This window comes from Nestor notabilis, unplaced genomic scaffold (assembly GCF_000696875.1).
Source record: "Nestor notabilis isolate BGI_N333 unplaced genomic scaffold, ASM69687v1 scaffold5126, whole genome shotgun sequence".
NCBI classification, from domain to species: domain Eukaryota; kingdom Metazoa; phylum Chordata; class Aves; order Psittaciformes; family Psittacidae; genus Nestor; species Nestor notabilis.
The window spans coordinates 84,876-103,453 of NW_009932246.1; the positions used below are offsets into that span (position 1 = coordinate 84,876).

General features: G+C 37.6%; 1 protein-coding gene across 1 annotated transcript in view; it reads left to right on the forward strand.

Moving 5' to 3' along the window:
* The window catches only part of LOC104407093 (rho GTPase-activating protein 15-like), a gene marked incomplete at its 5' end in the record, with an annotated part of 63,561 nt that extends 47,245 nt beyond the window's left edge, over positions 1 to 16,316 (forward strand). The window contains one exon of the mRNA XM_010016277.1: positions 15,032 to 16,316. Coding sequence (XP_010014579.1) covers positions 15,032 to 15,215 — 184 coding nt within the window. The remainder of the gene's footprint in view (positions 1 to 15,031) is intronic.
* Between the last annotated feature and the right edge of the window lie 2,262 nt (positions 16,317 to 18,578).

Sequence of the window (18,578 nt, forward strand, 5' to 3'; positions counted from 1 at the left end):
CAATACATTTTTTATTTACAGAGAATGGTATTTTATATTCCTACATTTGCAGGTTATCACCTTCATACAACTCTTTTTGTGGTCAAGTGCATGATTAGTACTTCTCACAGGCTATTGGCCATTTTCTTATGAAGACCTACAAATTCTTGTAAATATAAAACAATCTTAAAAAAAAATGAAGAGCAAATCTGTGGACTGGAATGCACCCTACTTGTAATAGGAACAAAAAGCTGGCAATGAAAAATAAACCTAAATCACAGCAGAATGACCTACTTTAAGGCATTTGCCAAAGAGACAGTGTTTTAGACAGCTCCTCTGAAGTAGCGTCTTTATGTCTATGCCATCTGCAGATTTATTATTGTGCTTTAGAGAAAAAAAGAAAGAAGCGGGGGAGAGGGAAAGAAAAACCTACAATATGCCTGAACAAAACTCAGCTTCATCTATAGGAAAGATTCCAGTACTGTGGGCACCACACCCACACCTACTGATGTGGTCCAAGTTTTTTCTTTAGAGGCACCTAATTAAGAAACCATGACTCATTTACATGGATACGTTTGATCTAAATTACACTCCAAACCACACCAAATTAGAGGCATCTGTGAATGTGAAGTGTTTTCCCAGTGACTTGTAGAATAGGGCCAGTTCTGGACGGCACATGTTCAAGTGACGAAAAATATTTCAGATGTAACATGCTTCTGAGACCCACTTTTCCACTAATAATTCATAATGAGTTAAACCAGCATCTCTGCTTGAACAGTTATTTCAGGCTGTAAAAAAATGTCATTTTACTTTTAAAAGGAATGGCATGGGGGGAAAGGGGTGGACAACCACCTAGCTTAGTTGTTGACCCTGGTAAAGGGCATTAGCGCAACCATTAGCTGCAATTTAAATCTGTGCAGTGCGCATATTAGTAGACATACATTACTCTTAAAGGCTGGACTAAAGTAAAAGATATGTGAATTATTAGTTACTGCTCAGAGACCAGGCCTTCTGCCTTGATGTATGGACTTCTGTCAACTCATTCTGCTAGCTTTCCTAAGGCATCTAAGCAAAGAGCAGGGTCAGCCCAATGAGGCTGTACCCTACATCCTGGATAACATGAAATGTTCGGGACCACCAGATTTGAGAGCAGTGCTTCCTTTTTCATGGTGCATTGCCAGTGCAATCTGACTATGTCTGTTTGCATCCTAGAAAGCCACCCTGTACAAAAAAGGGTCTTGCAACAATTAGGGAACTTTCCCATCCCCCAGAAAGAGTGAGCTAGAGGGATGCAGAAGCCACTTGTTGCTGCTTTGCTGCCTTACAGTCTAAACTGAGAAACTAAAAAAACCTAGCCTTATATCTCACTCTAATCTAAGCTCTAGGAGCAGCCCAAGGACCACGGAGTGCAAATCTGAATTCCATGCTGCATTTACAATTTCTAGTCTGCTAGTGCAATTTGGCACAACCTTTCAATTTGGCCCATAGTGTTTGGCAACCACCTTTTATTCTTCCCATCTTTTATACTTCGTGAATAGTCTCAGTTACATAATACCAGTGACAATTTGTTTATGGCAAGGATTAGAGTCACTGTTTTATGATTACATTCAAACTTTAAGCCACATTTTGACATCTAAGGATCATCTCGTGTTCTCATATATTATATACAATGATGGTTTGTGTTCCAGTAAGGGGGCGATCTTTATAAATAACATGACTCCTTTTTTCTGAAGAGATTTTAATACATTTGTCTGATCTACTGTTCTTGTAGTAGCTAGAATATAATTTGAATATATTAATATTTTCAGCAACTGTGCTCAGGGAGCCCACTTAATAACTTATGCATGGATATATAGATACACTTCAGACAGAGGTAATGTTTTTAGCCCTTATGTTGGTAATACTTAGAAACACACAATGAAAGAGCCTGTTCTTTCCTCCTCTTTGTTGTGGGCATGCATTGTGATGGTATGGAGCCAGTATTCTTTCTGTTGTCTATACAGCCTGGATTCAATAAGCAGTTATATATGCATATTATGACAATGTGGTCAAGGAAACCAGATTTCTTTTACTATACCTTCATGTGCCTGTACAGTATAAAATCTGGTATTTATTTTTCTTGTCCTCATTCAATATGTTAACAAAATCATAATTTGATACAGGTTGTGTTCACTTTATAATTAAAATTATAGACTCAGATGAAAATACAGCAAGATGTTGCTGAATGGAAAATATTTATCTTTTTGTACATTACGCATTATGGTACAATGTAAAATCATAAATCTGTGGAGCAGCTAACTCCAGTCAAGTGTATGACAACTTGCCTCCTCCTCTGGTCCACAAGATGCAACCAGAACCCTCTAAGCTGAGGGTTTCTAAACCCATCTCAGCCTCACAGACCTGCCACTTCCTCTCCAGAGCTTTGCTGTGGTCTTCCAAAGGAAGACCCCTTGCCATGAAGATGAGCCAAGAAAAGGGAATTCAGAAAAGTTGTTTATTTTTTACAGATCCCACCAATCCTTCTCCCATAGCTGTCCCAGTACCTTCATGGACAAAGTGCAAACTTTTTGCTCCATGTTCTCTGTGTTGGCACTAGACTCAGCCTCACCAAACTACTTCAGGATAGCACTTCATCTGCCTTGAAACTGTTCCCACTTCCCATATCATTTTCACCTACATTGCCAAGTCCAGGCCTTACCAAACACTATCAGCAATCTTGGAGACCCCAGTACCGTACAGCGTATGGGACACCACTATAGCACATGGAAGCTTTCCAGTAAGTAAAGTTTACTGTGAACATCAGTTTGTCTGTGTTCAAACTTACAGTCCAGACAGGGTTTTCAGTGGGACTGTGGCAGCAGAAGCAGCAGGCAACTTAAGACCACCTCCTAGGACAACCCAGATGTTTCCATATCTGGATAACTGTCTCATAAAACTGTCATAAAATGAATTAATTTTACATTCCTTCAGAGCATCTACCCCATGAAAGTTATTGCAGCTGCTATGGACTCAGTGTCAGCCCCAAGATTTCTATCTCAGGGCAGATTTTAAACCTTGATGAATACATTTTGAAACTCACCTGACTTTTATGGTGAGGAATGCTTAACCTTTCTGGGTTATATGCTAACAGGTTTTCATTACGCTTCATATTAAATTACATTTATACAGGTTTGCATTCTGAAACTACAATATTTGCTTCCTAAAGAGGCACTTTCTTCTTGTAAATTCATTTACAACCATTCACTTAAGATTAGATATTTTCTGCAGTATGGGAAGATAAATTTAGCACCAACAAAAAAAGTGTCCTGAATTTAGTCTGAGAGACAGACAGCACAGTGTCAGTGCCCTACAGGAGCTCTAGGCAATGCAAAAAAATCATATGCAAGGCATTCAAGCTTCATCTCCAAGAACTACCTCCAATTAGTCCTCCTACATAACATTGACAAGCAAGACCATACAGGGACAGACCCATTTGGCAGGTAGGCACTATCAAAAATGTTTCTCTGCAACGCTGTTAGGTGCATTGAGGCATTTTACTCAGTTCAGCTATGACTGAAAGATTTGATGTCCTGGAAGGTGCTTACTGAATGTGCTGTCCCAAGACTGATGATAAGCTTTGATACCAACAGCAAGATTTTACCTATTGTTCCTAAATCCTTCAATGTCTGTGAAACATGATTTTGGTTATGGGGTATAAAAGACTTGTGTATGTTTTCTTATAAATTTTTCTAACTGTGAATTTTGATCAAGGTCAGACAAAAGGAGATATTGGCAAGTCTGGTCACTTGAAGCTTCAAAGACAAAATAAAAACAACTAAGAGAGATAGGTCTGTCTGTATAGAGAATAAAGACTTTTGTAAAGTGTTTAAGGCACTGTGGTCCTGTGCTAGACACAAGGTGTCTAGCAGACCACAGTCATCTGGGACCAGTGGACGTGTGTGAATGGGTGTTTGACTTAAAAAAGGAGCTAATGAGAAAATTCAAAAGTAGTTCAAAGATAAGAAATATTCCAGAACTTGCAGTACTATAAGAGGTGTATCTTAGAAAGACAATATATGGAAAATCCTCCACTTCAGGCAGTTCATGCATTTAGTGCAATGGACTATACATATGCATAAAAAATAAACATCAAGCTAAGGTGAGTGCACAAGACAGACAAAGTGTAAGTAGAAAAGACAATGCTGTCATAGTAAATTCATTGCTCAAGGACAAGTAAAATGTAAATAAGTTTAAAGAAATCAAAGGCTCATGGCACATACTCACTAGTGCATTTAAGAGATACCTTCATCCTTCTCATGCTCAGTATCAGGACTGAAATAATCATGACGCTGGGAGGCATGTTAAAGCATCTTTCAAATCTGATACAAATGCAGTGCATATACATTGCAGAAGTAGCTTGTGGAGAGTTCAGAATTGAACCTGAAAAAGTAGGAATCCTGGTTGAGGTCAGATCCCATATAAAATCATCTCTGTTGATCAGGTCATTACAAAAAGACTTTCATTTTAAACAAGATAGTGATAATATAAGTTAAAAAAGAAATTAGATTTTTATACTGGGGACAATTAATAGGCCACTAATAAAAAGGATTTCATAATCTAAAAAGACTTAAAACAATTTATGAAGTAATTATAATGATTGAACTTGATGATCTTAAAGGTCTTTTCCAACCTAAACGGTGCTATGAAGTTATGATATAGGAGCTCACAGAAAAGGAAAACTTTGGTGAAAGTGTGTTCTCTGACTTTTGTGCAGTCTTTTGCTTCATTCTCTGATTTCAACATCAAAAATTACTGTTTGTCTCCATTGTAAGTGGACTTACAATTACTGAGTAATTTATTCTTGATGCTGGACCTAAAAACTACATGTTGTTAGTGAAGCTAGGTTTTTTCATGAGAAACTCTAGACTTCACCAGCAAAGATGCATTTCTGAGCAGGCCATCTATAGTTCAGCACCCCAGATTGAAATTCCAGCCAATTGCCACTTTTTGGCTTTAAATCAGAAAGTAAACTCTCATATCCAGGGCTGAGTTATTTGCTGTCAACTGGATTATGGTAGCACAAAAGGGCTATAATTGAAAGCTGCAAGAGGTTATAGATTGAACATAGTCAAAAGAAGTAATTTCACTTAGTAAAAGTAGATATCATCCAAAATGAGAAAAGTTAAGCTTATATAAGATGAAATTCTGACTCCATTCTGGCTCCCAGTCACTGGGAGTTCTTCTCAGTGACTTTAGCAATAATCAAAATTTCACTCACTGTTGAGAGAAATGCTGCAAAGTGTGTGATGAAGTGAAAGTTAAAATAACTGCTGACCTGGGGCTTCCAAAATACATTTATTGAGCACAGACTGCTGTCAAACTCAGTGTTTTCCTGACTAGCAATGCAGACAGCACTTCTGGGGGCCAAGGGGATAAAACTGTGCTAGTGCAGTATATCTAGGATGCGCAATAAGAACCACTCTGCTGCAACTGCTGAAGTTCCCACTGTATATCATCCTGCGGGCTGTGGTGGAACCGGACTACTTAAACACAGTGGGGTATATATAGTTTGTAAGAAGCTATTTCAGAAAGCTGTAACATCACTGAGTATGCTGACACCTTTCCACCTGAGCCACTCTCGAGAGATGGGTAGAGATTACCAAAAGAAAGAGCATAATAGTGGCTGCCAGATGCACTGAGTTTACTGGGAGAAGGAGGATTATATTATAATACTGAGTCTCATCATCCTTCTATTTTTCTTACCATTAAACCTGAACCCAAGAATACAATTTATGTGCATCTGTGAACGAGGATTCATAGAGTCGTCTGCGTGCTTTCCATATACCCTCTGGTTTGGGTGTGCTGTAGAAGGGTGGATTCTTTCACTAAGTTAAAATCATCTGTGTTAGCAACAAAACTGGTGGCTCATCTTTTTTGTCATGCACTTTTTGTTTGTCCATCACTAAGTATGTCAAAGCCTTGGTGTCCCCATCAGAAAACGATGCTGTTAATAACATTAATCCACCTTTATTAAGAGCCTTTAGCTTTATGGAGGAGTACCAAATATTAGCAAGACAAAGACAAGAGGATAATAAGAAAATGTGTTTTTTTCCCTTGCTGACCTAGTTTCTAACCTCACTTTAAAATATTCCATTAATTTTAATTACGCTTAATCTAAAGCTAAACTCACAAATCTAGCGAACTTAAGGACTGTTTTTAAGTGAATTATCTCACCTGCCAGAGTTCCTCAAGCTTTCTATGCTACAGTTAGAGTTTATTTCCAGCCCAGATATAAAGTTGACACAGCTCTCTGCCTGTAGGAAGCATCCAGCACCACTACTGTAGATGCATGAGTTCAAACACTACCTTGCTCAAATCAAGCCTGTGTACAGCATTCTTCACAGAACAATTGCAGTCCTTTTCCCATCAGCGATAGCCAGAGGCACTAATAAGGGTGAAGGATATCTATCATGAAAAGTCCAGTGTCAATGTGTTCCTCCAATTTATTTACTGACCTTCAATGCAACAGCCATACTCCTGACCCTCATGAGATGAAGCCTAAGGGGAAATGGCACTAAGCACCAATTCCATATCCTGTTGTTCTGTGGTCTAAATTAAGTGCTAATTAATTACCACTGGCATCTTTGGCATTGCCTGTCAAATTGGATTTAGGATATCCTTTTGCTGTTCAAACAAATAGCCCTACATCTAAAGCTAAAACCCGAAGTGTTAGCATTTTCGTTACTTTCAAATTTTTATTTAAAAAATTAGTGAGTATGTCCATGGATTTTGCAGGTAGAATTCACATAAAAGAAACAGAAATTGATATTGTCAATTTTGATTAATAGTCCCTCATTAATAAACATCCTGTTATTCAGTTCCACCTGCAGTTGCTGATGTTGCCTGGAATCAATTAACTCATATAATTTGATTTATTTTACAAAGACGTTTTTGGATGTGCTGTGCTGATGATAAAAGTTTTATATTTACAGTGCTTGATTTAAGGAGATTGTTATCTAACGGCTTTTTATTTTTAATGTTACAAGGAAATGCAGCTTCAGGCATTCTTGAACAGAAGTATTTAAACAATTTAAAAAGTTAAAGCTTTATTTATTTAAAACTATCTGTTGCCTTCTGAGCCATGCAGGCCACAAAGGCGTACAGATCCAGGGCCTCTGACAGGTTGATCTTTACAATAAGCTAGTTGTTCTACAGGAAAAACAAACAAACAAACAAACAAACAAACAAAACCCAAAACAAAAAAGAAAAAAAAAAAACCAAACCAAACCAGAACAAAACACACACAATATTAAAAAAAAAAAAATAAAAGCCAAACAGAAATAGAACTTAAAAAAAAATAAAATTCTGTCACAGCAAGAGTTACACCACCAGCCAAAAATACCAGCCAAAAATACAGTGAAGGCCTCTATGTGTTACATCTCTGTCTGAACGTATATTATTCTATGTAGTCTCACACTGCCTTTATCACTCTACTATCCAAATACCTCTAAGAAGCGCATTAGCATCGCCTAACATCTGTCATGGGTGGTTTTCTTCTCACCCATCCTCTCCCCAAGGGGAAGCTTGTGCTTGCAGTGGCAGTGTGGCTTTTGAAAAGGTATTTGCTGTTTGAGATATATATGCTGACACAGGGCTGTTAGAGACGCAGAAATGAATGTCTTGTGCACAGAGTGCAGCCAGAGGAGTCTGAGATGCTCCATAATGAAGTTCTTGGCCTTCAGCTGACTCCTACCAAGTGGCCGTCCCTGAACGGGCACACTTCAGGCTCATTAGCAACTCACACTGTGGTAACACGGACTAGCCAAATCTCCTACTCCCTCCAGTCTTACATTTGCATTCACATACAAAAAAATTAAAACCAAGCCAAACTGGGAGGACAGAGTGCTGGCCATCAGTAAATGGAAGAACACTGCAGGTCACCCATTTGGGTCAGTTTTCCAAGGGGAGGCCTGGAACTTTTGCAATAACAGGGAAGTTTCTGTGGCAAGATTTTTAATCCATTTCTTTGACACAACATGGTTTGGGGTGCGGGACCTGAGCCTCTGTCCACACTGGGCTCTTTAGTGCAGCCACTACAGAGTAGAGGTGAGCTCCTGCCCTTGCTGTCCATGCCATGTCGGGACACCGGTGTGCATCCTCTGCCTTTGAGCTTCTCTGACAGGAGATGGCCAGAAAAAAGCAGTGATCCCAAGACCAAGACGCAGATACTCCATTACCCTGCTCTCTTCATATAGCCACAGATGAGGGCAGAGGCAGGAGCACAGCTTCCACTGTGCAGAACAACACGCAGGACTTCTCCAAAGCACATTCCTGAACAAAGCCCCTGTAGAGGCCTGAGTCCCTTTAGATACCTAAATATGCTTTTACATGTTGGCCTCAGATACCCAACAAATGAAGACTTTCTCTACAAGACAGGCACTATGTATGGTGTGCGTAAAGGCAAGAGCACTCACACTCTTCAGAAAGGACATCATTCAGACAGCGAAGTTCACCCAATAGTGAAAAGATTTTATTTTAAACTGTTCTCTTATTAAACCAGGCTAAGCCAGAATAAATGCCTTTCTTTAGCTTTTCAGAGTCTATCCAGCCAACTGTGAACTGATGTTCAGAGTTAGTTTAGTTATTATTTTCATTTAGAGCTAGACTCCAAGGCAGTTCATCCAGGGAAGGGCTCATGCTGTGAGATATGCAGGGGATCCCCTGAGGAAGCCCATCCTCCAGGTCCCTGTCAGCTGTCCAGGTGCTATATATAGCCATCCAATGGTCAGATTTAAAGGCTATTCTGCAGAAGAAGACAGCATCAAGAGCTTATTCTTGTGTCCCAAGAGCAACTGAAGAGAAAGGATTTTTCCCAAAGAGCTGAAATATGAACCCACAGCTGCAGAGCACAGGAAGCCTATGGAGTTTCTGTAGGCCAGGAGCCATGGAGGCTATTTTCAGCAAAAGCAAGCTCTTAAGTATGTCTGAACTATTCCTGACCCCTCTTGTAATGTATCGTATGCCATGACCTGGTTTCTTTATTACCAGTCTTGGATAGTTATTGTTTTGAATTCAACCTATGGAGCAAAAAGAAATTAAAAATACCTTCACATTTTACATGGGGAAAAGAAAGTAGTTTTAAACCGTAGTAGTCTACTGTGCTTCCTGTACTGTGTATATTTATTGCAGAAGAAACCACATCCACATTTTGAAAAGGACAAACATTGTAGTGTTTTGAACCTTCTCTATAAGCATAGACCTCAGGTCACTAGCTACTATGCACAGAGCTCCCCCCTCACAACATGGTATACACGTTTCATAAACATCAGGCTGCAGATTCAACTGATAATGTTTGCATTTGCTTACCTTTATCAGCTAGTGAATACCGCTGTAATGCAACTGAGCAAATTATCCATTAAGCTAGTACATAAATAATAATGAGGTTTAGTTTGCATTCATAAAATATCAAGAATTCCAATTTATTACTAAATTTTAAATTTATCTACATTGCAGTGCAGTGAATTGAACAGTTTACACAAATAGAGCTTGTGGTATGGGGGGCTTACCTCTGATTATTTCCGTGAGTATCTCAAGATGAGGTTAAGTAGCATACAGGCTCTGCCCTCTTCCTCCATGACAGGTCTGTTCTAACCTGATATATCCAGCTGGATATAAATATCTGCAGGGCTTTGACCTGTTATAGAACAACAATTAATGGTTTTTGTGTTTTAAAAGGACTCTCAAAGCTGTAGTTGAATTGTCTTTTTAGTACCAAAACCCCTGTTTAAGTTCTTCCTGAAGAACAACTGCCATAGCTAAACTGAAATAAATTTACAGCAGAAAATGACACTGCAGTAATGTACTGTATTTCAGGAAAGTATGTGTAACAGGCCTTAAATGGAAAGGAAATATATTGAGAAGAAACCTGATAGTTTATCGGTGCATCATTCTGTACTTGTGCTTCCTTCCTAATACTGAAAAAGCCATCTGCAAAAGCCCTGCCAAAATATGCTTATACACACACAGACATTATCACTTTGCAGGACGGTACATTTTATTATCAGGTTATTTTCCAGTACATTTGGCACAGTTAAGGTAAGTATATTAACTTTACTTCCAAATAAAAAAAACAAAGTTGTACTGAATGTCTCAGCCATCGTCAACGAGTTAAGAACTGACAGGAGGTCCAAGTAATCAACCCTGTCTATCGCACTGAGTTTTCCCCTGGGACACCTCTGTTGATCACACAATGTATCTGACTGGCATGGATGTAGAATTGCTTTCAATACAGATTTTATTTCAAGGTTGGATGATTTCTTCCCAAATGTCTTGTCACTAAAACAAAGCATGTAATACCTGTTATTTTTTAACTCCCGTGAACCAGCATTTGGGAAGGAGAGGAATGTAAAATATTGAGCTAGAAAGTGTTCATCATGAGTCAAATTTTAACATGTTCAAATTTTAACATGTTCAAATTGGCTGGGAGCTCTGCAATAGTAAAATTCAGAAAACTGCTGCATAAAAACTGGCCCATAACAGAGCAGTGAAAAGGGCTGTTAACAGCATTAAAGCTGAGGTGAGTTGAAGGCAGCTGAGACATTCTCATGGCCAAGTCCTTAAGCGAGAACATTACATTTGCATATGCCTGAGTATATATAGGAAACAGATATTAGCTAATTTGAGGATAATTATTGGTAAAGTGAATCAATGGGATGCACAGACTTTGATCCATTAAGGCAGTTCATAGGAACTTACACATCAAATCAGCCCCCTTGTACATGGTAATGAGCACCTCTGACTGTGACAGTGTTTGCTAGCACAGTTCAGCAAAGGTACAAAACCTACCCAAATGGGCTGTCATGGAATAATCCACTTAAAGAGGGATTGATTACTAAGTCTGTGAGGTTATTGTTATACCAAGAAGACAGATGTCACAAATGAGTAATTTTCTCTCCTTTCTGGGCAGTTTTCTTTATTCCCATATACCTTCAATCTTCCTTGGCCTCTGGTTAGATCTTGGTTTCTACCTCCCATGGCAATGTCTTCCCTAGTTATATCAAATATTGTTCATAATGCTGGTAAAGAGGATTCTGATAAGATCAAAACCTACTTTTATCCCTCTGCCTTTTACTGAGTTCAGAGACGTTTTCTACACCTGCCATTCTGGCCCATAATATTTTACCAAGTGACCTGTTCTTACTCTTCTGATGCTCTAATTTTGTAGTGTGTTGCCCTTTAGTCATAGTTTATGTGACCAGTTCATGGAAGAGCAGCAGGATTGTATCAGTGAAAAGTTACCCTTAGGTATAATTTAAAACAGGAAAAGAGTACTAGGCATGGCTAAAACCAGTTCTGCTAAGGGTAGGAATGTCCCTGACACTGAACAAACTTAAATCCTCATAGGCTGGAAAAGGCTAAAAAAGCAAGACTGAGCAGTTCTCAATACATGTAGCAGAGGACAGCTCTACCCTCAAACTCTCCAGCTTGTTATAAAATGGTGCACTTTCCACGAGGGTTTGCCTCCCTAAGTATACTGATATCTTTAATTTTTTATGTGCACTAGGAATATTACAATGTTGAGGAATCAGTCAATGTTGAAAAGCTTTCCCCTCCTCAGTAATTATTACGGAGTGAAAATGAATGAAGAACATTTCCTAACACCTAGTGTCTTTGAAGTAATAATCCAGTGTGCTTTCCAAATGTCAAAATTAATAATTATTTTATTTAGAGAGTTTGAAATGTGTAGGTTTAATGGAACTAGAAAGCCAAATTCACCATAAAATGACCCTCTTAGTTGTAGAGTTGCCTTCTCTCAGTCACACGCTTTCCAACTTATGGTTGCCTTGGCAACAGCCAAAGCATAAGTTCCAAGTATTTTTGTTTATAAATCTGCCACTGACACAGAGCCCTCCTATCATACACTTCTCTTTTAATACATCATTAATTTCATTGCTATTATTAATAAGAACTGTACTTTCTGCATATCTCCTGACTTGTGATATAAAGGACTGATGTCATTCTTGAAGCATGCTTATTTGGGAGAAAAAAAATCTTACACAGCATAATGCCCAACAATTTCTTGATATAGTTCCAACATCTGTGGCACTGGATTATAGATTATTTCTAAAATAATCTTAAATTGATGGATCATTACTCCTTTCATTTGGTCTTGACAAAAAGTAGCTCTGGCATTTTCTTTCACTTTTTATGTTGTAAATGGTGTATCACTCTTCCTGTTCTTTTTCTTGCCAAAAAAAGAATACTTGCCCATTTTATAGGGATTTTCTCTTCCAAAAACTCAATTTCACCTAGTAGCTACAATAATAGCTTTAACTGTACATATTTGGTTTTGGTTTGCTTTGATTTTTTCTTTCATGGACAGAGGAAAAAAAATATTAGTTATAGAATTTCACCGGTAAATATTTGTAATTTAAAAAGGCATAAGGTCCTAAACTTAAAATTATTTTATTGAGGATGGATTGACTTCATTCCTTCTTTCCCTCCAGTAACTGTATTTTACCATGGATTTTTTAACTACTCAGACTTTCGATGTTTCCAAGTTTGCTTGGTTTATATTTTTTTGTTATTATGGTGATCAAAACCCATAATCAAGAGATTTTCTCAATACAACAATTATTTTTCTAGTGTTAAACTTAGAGGCCCCAGATATACATGGTGTATTTAGTGCCGCTTTCCAAAACTATGAACCACAACAGATAGCTGGCTCCCCCCTATCACCAACACACACCATGCACATCTTCCCTTCCTTCATGCCACACATTCACCTCCTGAGAGGTGACTCCAATGGCTGGACTCAAACAGGACTTTGAGTGCAGGATGGCATCTCCAGGAAAAACAAGAGGAATTCTGATGCAGAAAGATGGCAAACAAGGACAGAGGAGTTGGCCATTCATCTTCCATTTTTTTGTGTCTACATAACAAACATAGGATCTCAGCATCTTGCTCCAAATTTTGTAGATAAAGGAAGCCAGTCCTCCTCTCCTTTCAGTAAATTGCGCTCTACCACCACCGTTCTTCACCATGGACCATATCTTCATCCATGGTCCACTGCCATCTTCTCCCTGCATGGTGTTTCTCCTCTAGCTTCATCAATGCTGTCCATTACCAACACCACCTCATTGCAAAACCATAGCTGATGCTAAACTGTTGATCTCTGAAGTTACACAAGGTAGGTTTGTTTTTTTCTTCTGGTGAACTAGCATCTCTATCCATGCTGATGTCATCTGCAAATACTTCTAACAATCTCAACAGAAGTCAAATTTCTCTCACAAGGAGGATCCACGCTTGATGTATATGCTTCTGCATAAGTGGCATTAAGCAAAACACCTGTAACAAAAAGTCACCCCTGTAACAAACATTTTTTTATTATGATAAAAATGTGTGTTGTCCACCAGAAGCACACACAGTCATTTGCCAACAGAACTACTAACTTTTGAGACTTTCCAGACTCCTAAGAGATGATATGCTAATATTACCCACAGGAAAGTTGAGGTTTTGGGGTTTTTTTGTTTTTTCAATTATAATGAGGACGTTATATTTGAAGAAATTAGTAGTTGAGCCAATCCTATTAGCGCCATATGGAGAGTGGCTTTTTTTGCAATGGACACCATAGTTACAAACATAAGGCAGAACTAAATATTCCTATTTATATATGGGGAAAAAAAAAAACAAAAAACCCACAACTGTTGATGTTCAAGGAAACTAATAAACAAGATTGGCAGAAATCTACAAGACAATGCTCTTTGCTGTGTAACCCATGCACTAACATGAAAGAAAATTTTTCTTAAGTGACTGAAACAATTATGTCTCATTAAGTTTCTTTCACTTACAGTGTAGCTTGCTGTAAATTCAGCAACAGGTATGGGAAAATAGACAGCTGTGATGACTTTTAAATTGCTGTATGGATTTAAAAAAGATAAATGAGTGACATGTTGGGGGGGGTGGGGGGGGTGGAAGCAGAACTTGGCTTCAACTCTCCACTTGAAATATTTGAGTTAAAACCAGCAGGTTAAGGAAGCATCCATAAATTCAAGCATTTAAAGTTAGGTTTAGTTCACATTCCTTGGTAGGGCTGTGAAATTTATTTATAAAATATGTATCTTCATTTACTAGTCTTTCCAACCTAGGATATATTAGATATTCTGGAGGATTGAGGGAAATGGGTTTCTACTTAGTTCATATTCACCACTGCAGAGATTTGTGTGAAACTATCTACCTAAACTCCATCCATTAAACCTATATTGTTCTTAGACCAGAATACCCCACCCTTAATGTCATTCCCACAAGAATATTAAGCCTTAATACAGACATAAGATCAACTTTTAATAATAATAGTCCTCCTCTTGTAATTTTGTGTGTAATAAGGATATCAAAGGTTATAATCCTTACCATTATTTTCTAAGTCATCTCATTAAGGTATGTGGTCTCAGTGTCTTTCAAGAAAATTTGTGTCAGGGTATGGCATGCAAAAGTCTTTAGTTATATAAATTTCACAATCCATTTCAGACCATACTAACTTTATTGGATTTAAATTAGCAGAAGGAATGTGTTTCATATGAGCTCTATATTAAGGGACTTATTTTGATTTCCTAACTCTTTCAGTGCTGGAGACCATGTCAAGAGAAGCAGAGAAGCTTCTCCCTGGAGCCACCAAAACTGTTGACACCAAAAGTGCTCAATTGCATTAGCATAAAGAGCAATCCCTATTTTCAGTATCTAAATGTATGATTTTAGAAATTATTGCCTTATAGTAAACACACTAACTAATGCTCATTTACCAGAAATCAGCAAATTGTACCCTGATATGCAAGTACTGGAAATGGGGCTCTAGACCTCCACCCCACACACATCTTGCTGAGTGGAGCTGATTCTCCTTTCCTTGTCCATCAGGTTGACAGAAGTTGTCTCTTCCCTCCTTTTTCCTTTATCTTTGATAACTTAACTATAAAAAATCCACGTTAAGAAAATCAATAAAAAAGAGCCTCTATATACAGCAACAGTGACTCCTTTGACATCTCCCTTTTTTTAACCAATTCTTCCGTTTCACCAACAGGATAGCAGCAAAGGAATCCGTGAATCTTATGTCAACACAAAGCTTAGGAATTGTGTTTGGACCAACACTCCTTAGACCTGAAAAGGAGACAGGGAACATGGCAGTCCACATGCTGTATCAAAATCAGATAGTTGAACTTATGTTGAGCGAGTACAGCAAGATCTTCGGCTCTGAGGAAGACTGACAGACAGGGCCTGTTATTGAAAGCATTCACATCTGTCTCAATGTCTAATATTTTTACATTTCTGTAAACATATTTCTGAAATATTTCTTTTTCTTTCAAGTGACAGATGCCTCATTTTGTGAAAACTTAATGATGATTTTGTGTTTAATTTTCAAACATTGGAATAAAAAATATTGTCAACATTTGCCTATATGTATTCTGCATTAACCCTTTGAGAGTTTCATTATGCTAAGACTCCAAGTGTCTTTTTTTTTTTTGCAAGCTGAGCATACAGCATATGGCCAAAGACCATAGAAAATGCTGTTTACCAACATATGCAATGGCACAGGAAGACAAATAATAATTGAGGAGATCTGTGGAAAATGTATTAAACTATATATGTTAAGAGCAACGAATTAAAACAGTAATACCAGATCATTTGTACCTAATCTGAGATAATTCATCTTCCCCTTTGATAAATATGGAAAGTTAAAGACATGATAAATAATCAAGTCGCTTACCTCAAAAGTTAAAAAAAAATTACATTTAATATTTCTAAACAACAACAAAACAACAACCACAAGATAGAATGTCACTATTTGCATAACAGTGACTAAAAAAAATAATTAAAAATGGAATTGCAACTTTGACATTCTTACTTAAATGCAGTACATGAAATGAAGACATTGCATGACTGCTCATTTTAATATAACATCCATTTTTATTCTTCATCACACTGTACATCTGCCCGCTTTCCCCAGCTATCTCATGTTCTGTAGCATTTGTATTGTGCTCCTGAGGATGCTTTATTGGTGAACTACATTAAATTCATCTAGAAAGAACTTTAAAAAAAAAGCCTTTTCATATGCCCTCAGGATTACTTGGCTAGACTTGAATCAATTTATGCATTTGATGGTTAGTTTCAGTTGTCATGGATAAACAAAAGGGTAACTGTCTAGAATATATCAAATATTGTTTCATTTTGAAATGTATGTTTCCAGCTATATGCATCTCCTACCCTGTTTTGTAAAAGTATTCTGCTGATAAAATGTAGACTTATGTTTGACAGCTTTTTAATCAAGTTCAAAGAGAATAAATAAAACTAATCCAGTGTGGTAAAGAGTCTGTCTGGTTATCGATTTGTTCAGAAAATGAAAAATAAACCATGTAAATAAGATCTGTGAAACACAGATCTAGAAGCAAATATTTAAAGCAATTAAAGACCCCAAAACATAGGATTAATGCATAGATCTGCTGTGCATAAGAGATATGTCTTCAATATCACCTCAGCAGATCATGGATTACTTCAGTTTTTACTTAGCATCATTTTACAAAATATCATCTTATTTGTGAAAGGTTGCTCCTCAGAGCAGTCATTTATGGGAACAAACATACAATGAGGAGTGATTGTTAACTAAGACCAGATTGTTTCATCAAGTGCTAACATAGGCAAAAAATAGCACCAAGAAAATATTATAATTGGCCACAAGATGTTTTCTGACTTCATACATGTCTAAAAAAGTCAAGCAAAACAGAGGTGTAGTGACCAGTAACTAAAACTAAAAACACAAAACCAAAAAAAAATCTGCCATATCACGAATATCCAATTTCTGAACAAAACTATAATGTTCTGAAGAACCCAAATTCACTTTATTTCCAAAAAAACATTTTTCATGTTAATGTCAAAGCATGACTACTTAAACAGTAATGCTTTTCAGCATAGTTGTCTTTAGACTCTTTTAATAGCAACAAACCAGGCGCTGTTTATAGCCTGTGGAAGTGACTGGAAGAAAGATAGTCAGAAGTTCAGTCTATTCCTTAGTAAAGACCATTCTCACATTATAGCCCCACGGGTGCTCACAGTCATGTTATTGAAGTAATTTCTGCTATTACTGGAAATGAAAAGTTCACTTGTTTCTTGGATCCTGTTGCACTTAGAAGAAAAGATTCTTAATTAATTAATTAATCTCCTTTTGAGCTTTCTTTGGAGCATGGAGACTCCTCTTTTCTTGTTTTTGTAAGGAAAACAAGGCTTATGAAATGAACCCACATCTTTCTGAAGATCAACTGGTTTGGGGGGGTGAGGGTTTGGAATGAAGCCTTTCTTTGGTTTTGAAGGGTTCCTTACATAAATGCTGTACAAATATGCTGACTTCTCTACTAAATGTTTTGTTAAAGATAGAAGCTTGACACGTGGACAGCCAGTTCTGGAAGGACATAAGTGGCTCTCATCAGAGTGTATACATCTGGGTTGTATAGCAGATGTCTACCTTTTCTCATCCTGACAACAGAAAGGAATAGCCGTGCCTTGCTGCCAAGCTGCTCCCTTCCCCAAGAGAATAGTCTTCTCCCTGTCTCCTTTGATATCTACGTTAATTCAGTGGGAAAAATTACTGACTCAACCATTAGTCAAAGAGCCAGCCCCACAGTCCTGCCATCAGTCCCTCAGGGTAGAAAGCAGCTGGACAGCAGATAGTAAGATGAATAGAAAAAAAAAATATATTTTCAAGCCTTAACTGCAGTGGGGTTTCTTTTTTCCTTTTGCTCAGGTAGTTTGCAATTTGTTAACCAAGCTCAGAGGTCAGGGCTCCCACAGACTCTCTTTTGCTGCTGGACACATACATTTCTAAGCCTCAGAAGGGTCTTAGAAATGGTCTCCATCCAGCATGAGCAATTCTCTGGGCGTGTATCACCACCACATTTCTCCTCCAATTGTTACTTATAAGAATATTTGCTATGACTTTGTAAAATTTTGCTCAAACCTTGCTAAACTTTTAGCAAGTGAAAATTAGACTTGCAGAATAGTTTTTTTTCAGGAGCTAGCTTCAGTTTGAGAAAGACTACAGATACTTTGAGCAAGGAGCTATCACTATTCATAGTAAATGATCAGAGAAAAATATGTCTGAAAATCAGTCTGTTTATCTGCATCTTCTCCCTATGCAGAGTATCTACTCAAACTTGTGTGATAAGATAGCTGTCCTAGTAACTGGGATTACTATAAAGGAGAGAGATCAGAAAGAGACCTGTAACAGAACTGAAAAGGGCATTTCCAGCTAGAAATATTTCTTATTAAAATAAAAATTTAAAAAAAATTAATTTATTGAATCTTAAACTTTTGCAAGAATTGTCAGGTTTTGACTCAAGAAATTCAACTGCAAAATAGAATTTCTGAGTTAATAATGAGAAAGACTGACTGATCTACAGCTAAAAGAGGACATGTGAACATCCCTGAGCAAATTTTCAGCTCACTTCTTCTTTACATATATATTAAGAGCAACGTGAATTTTAATAGTTTTTTAGTTCTCTTCTAGGACAGCTACAGTGCAGGTAACATTCAGCCTGTTTTTGCAAGCACCCCATGCTGCAACAGAGCCAAAGACTGCC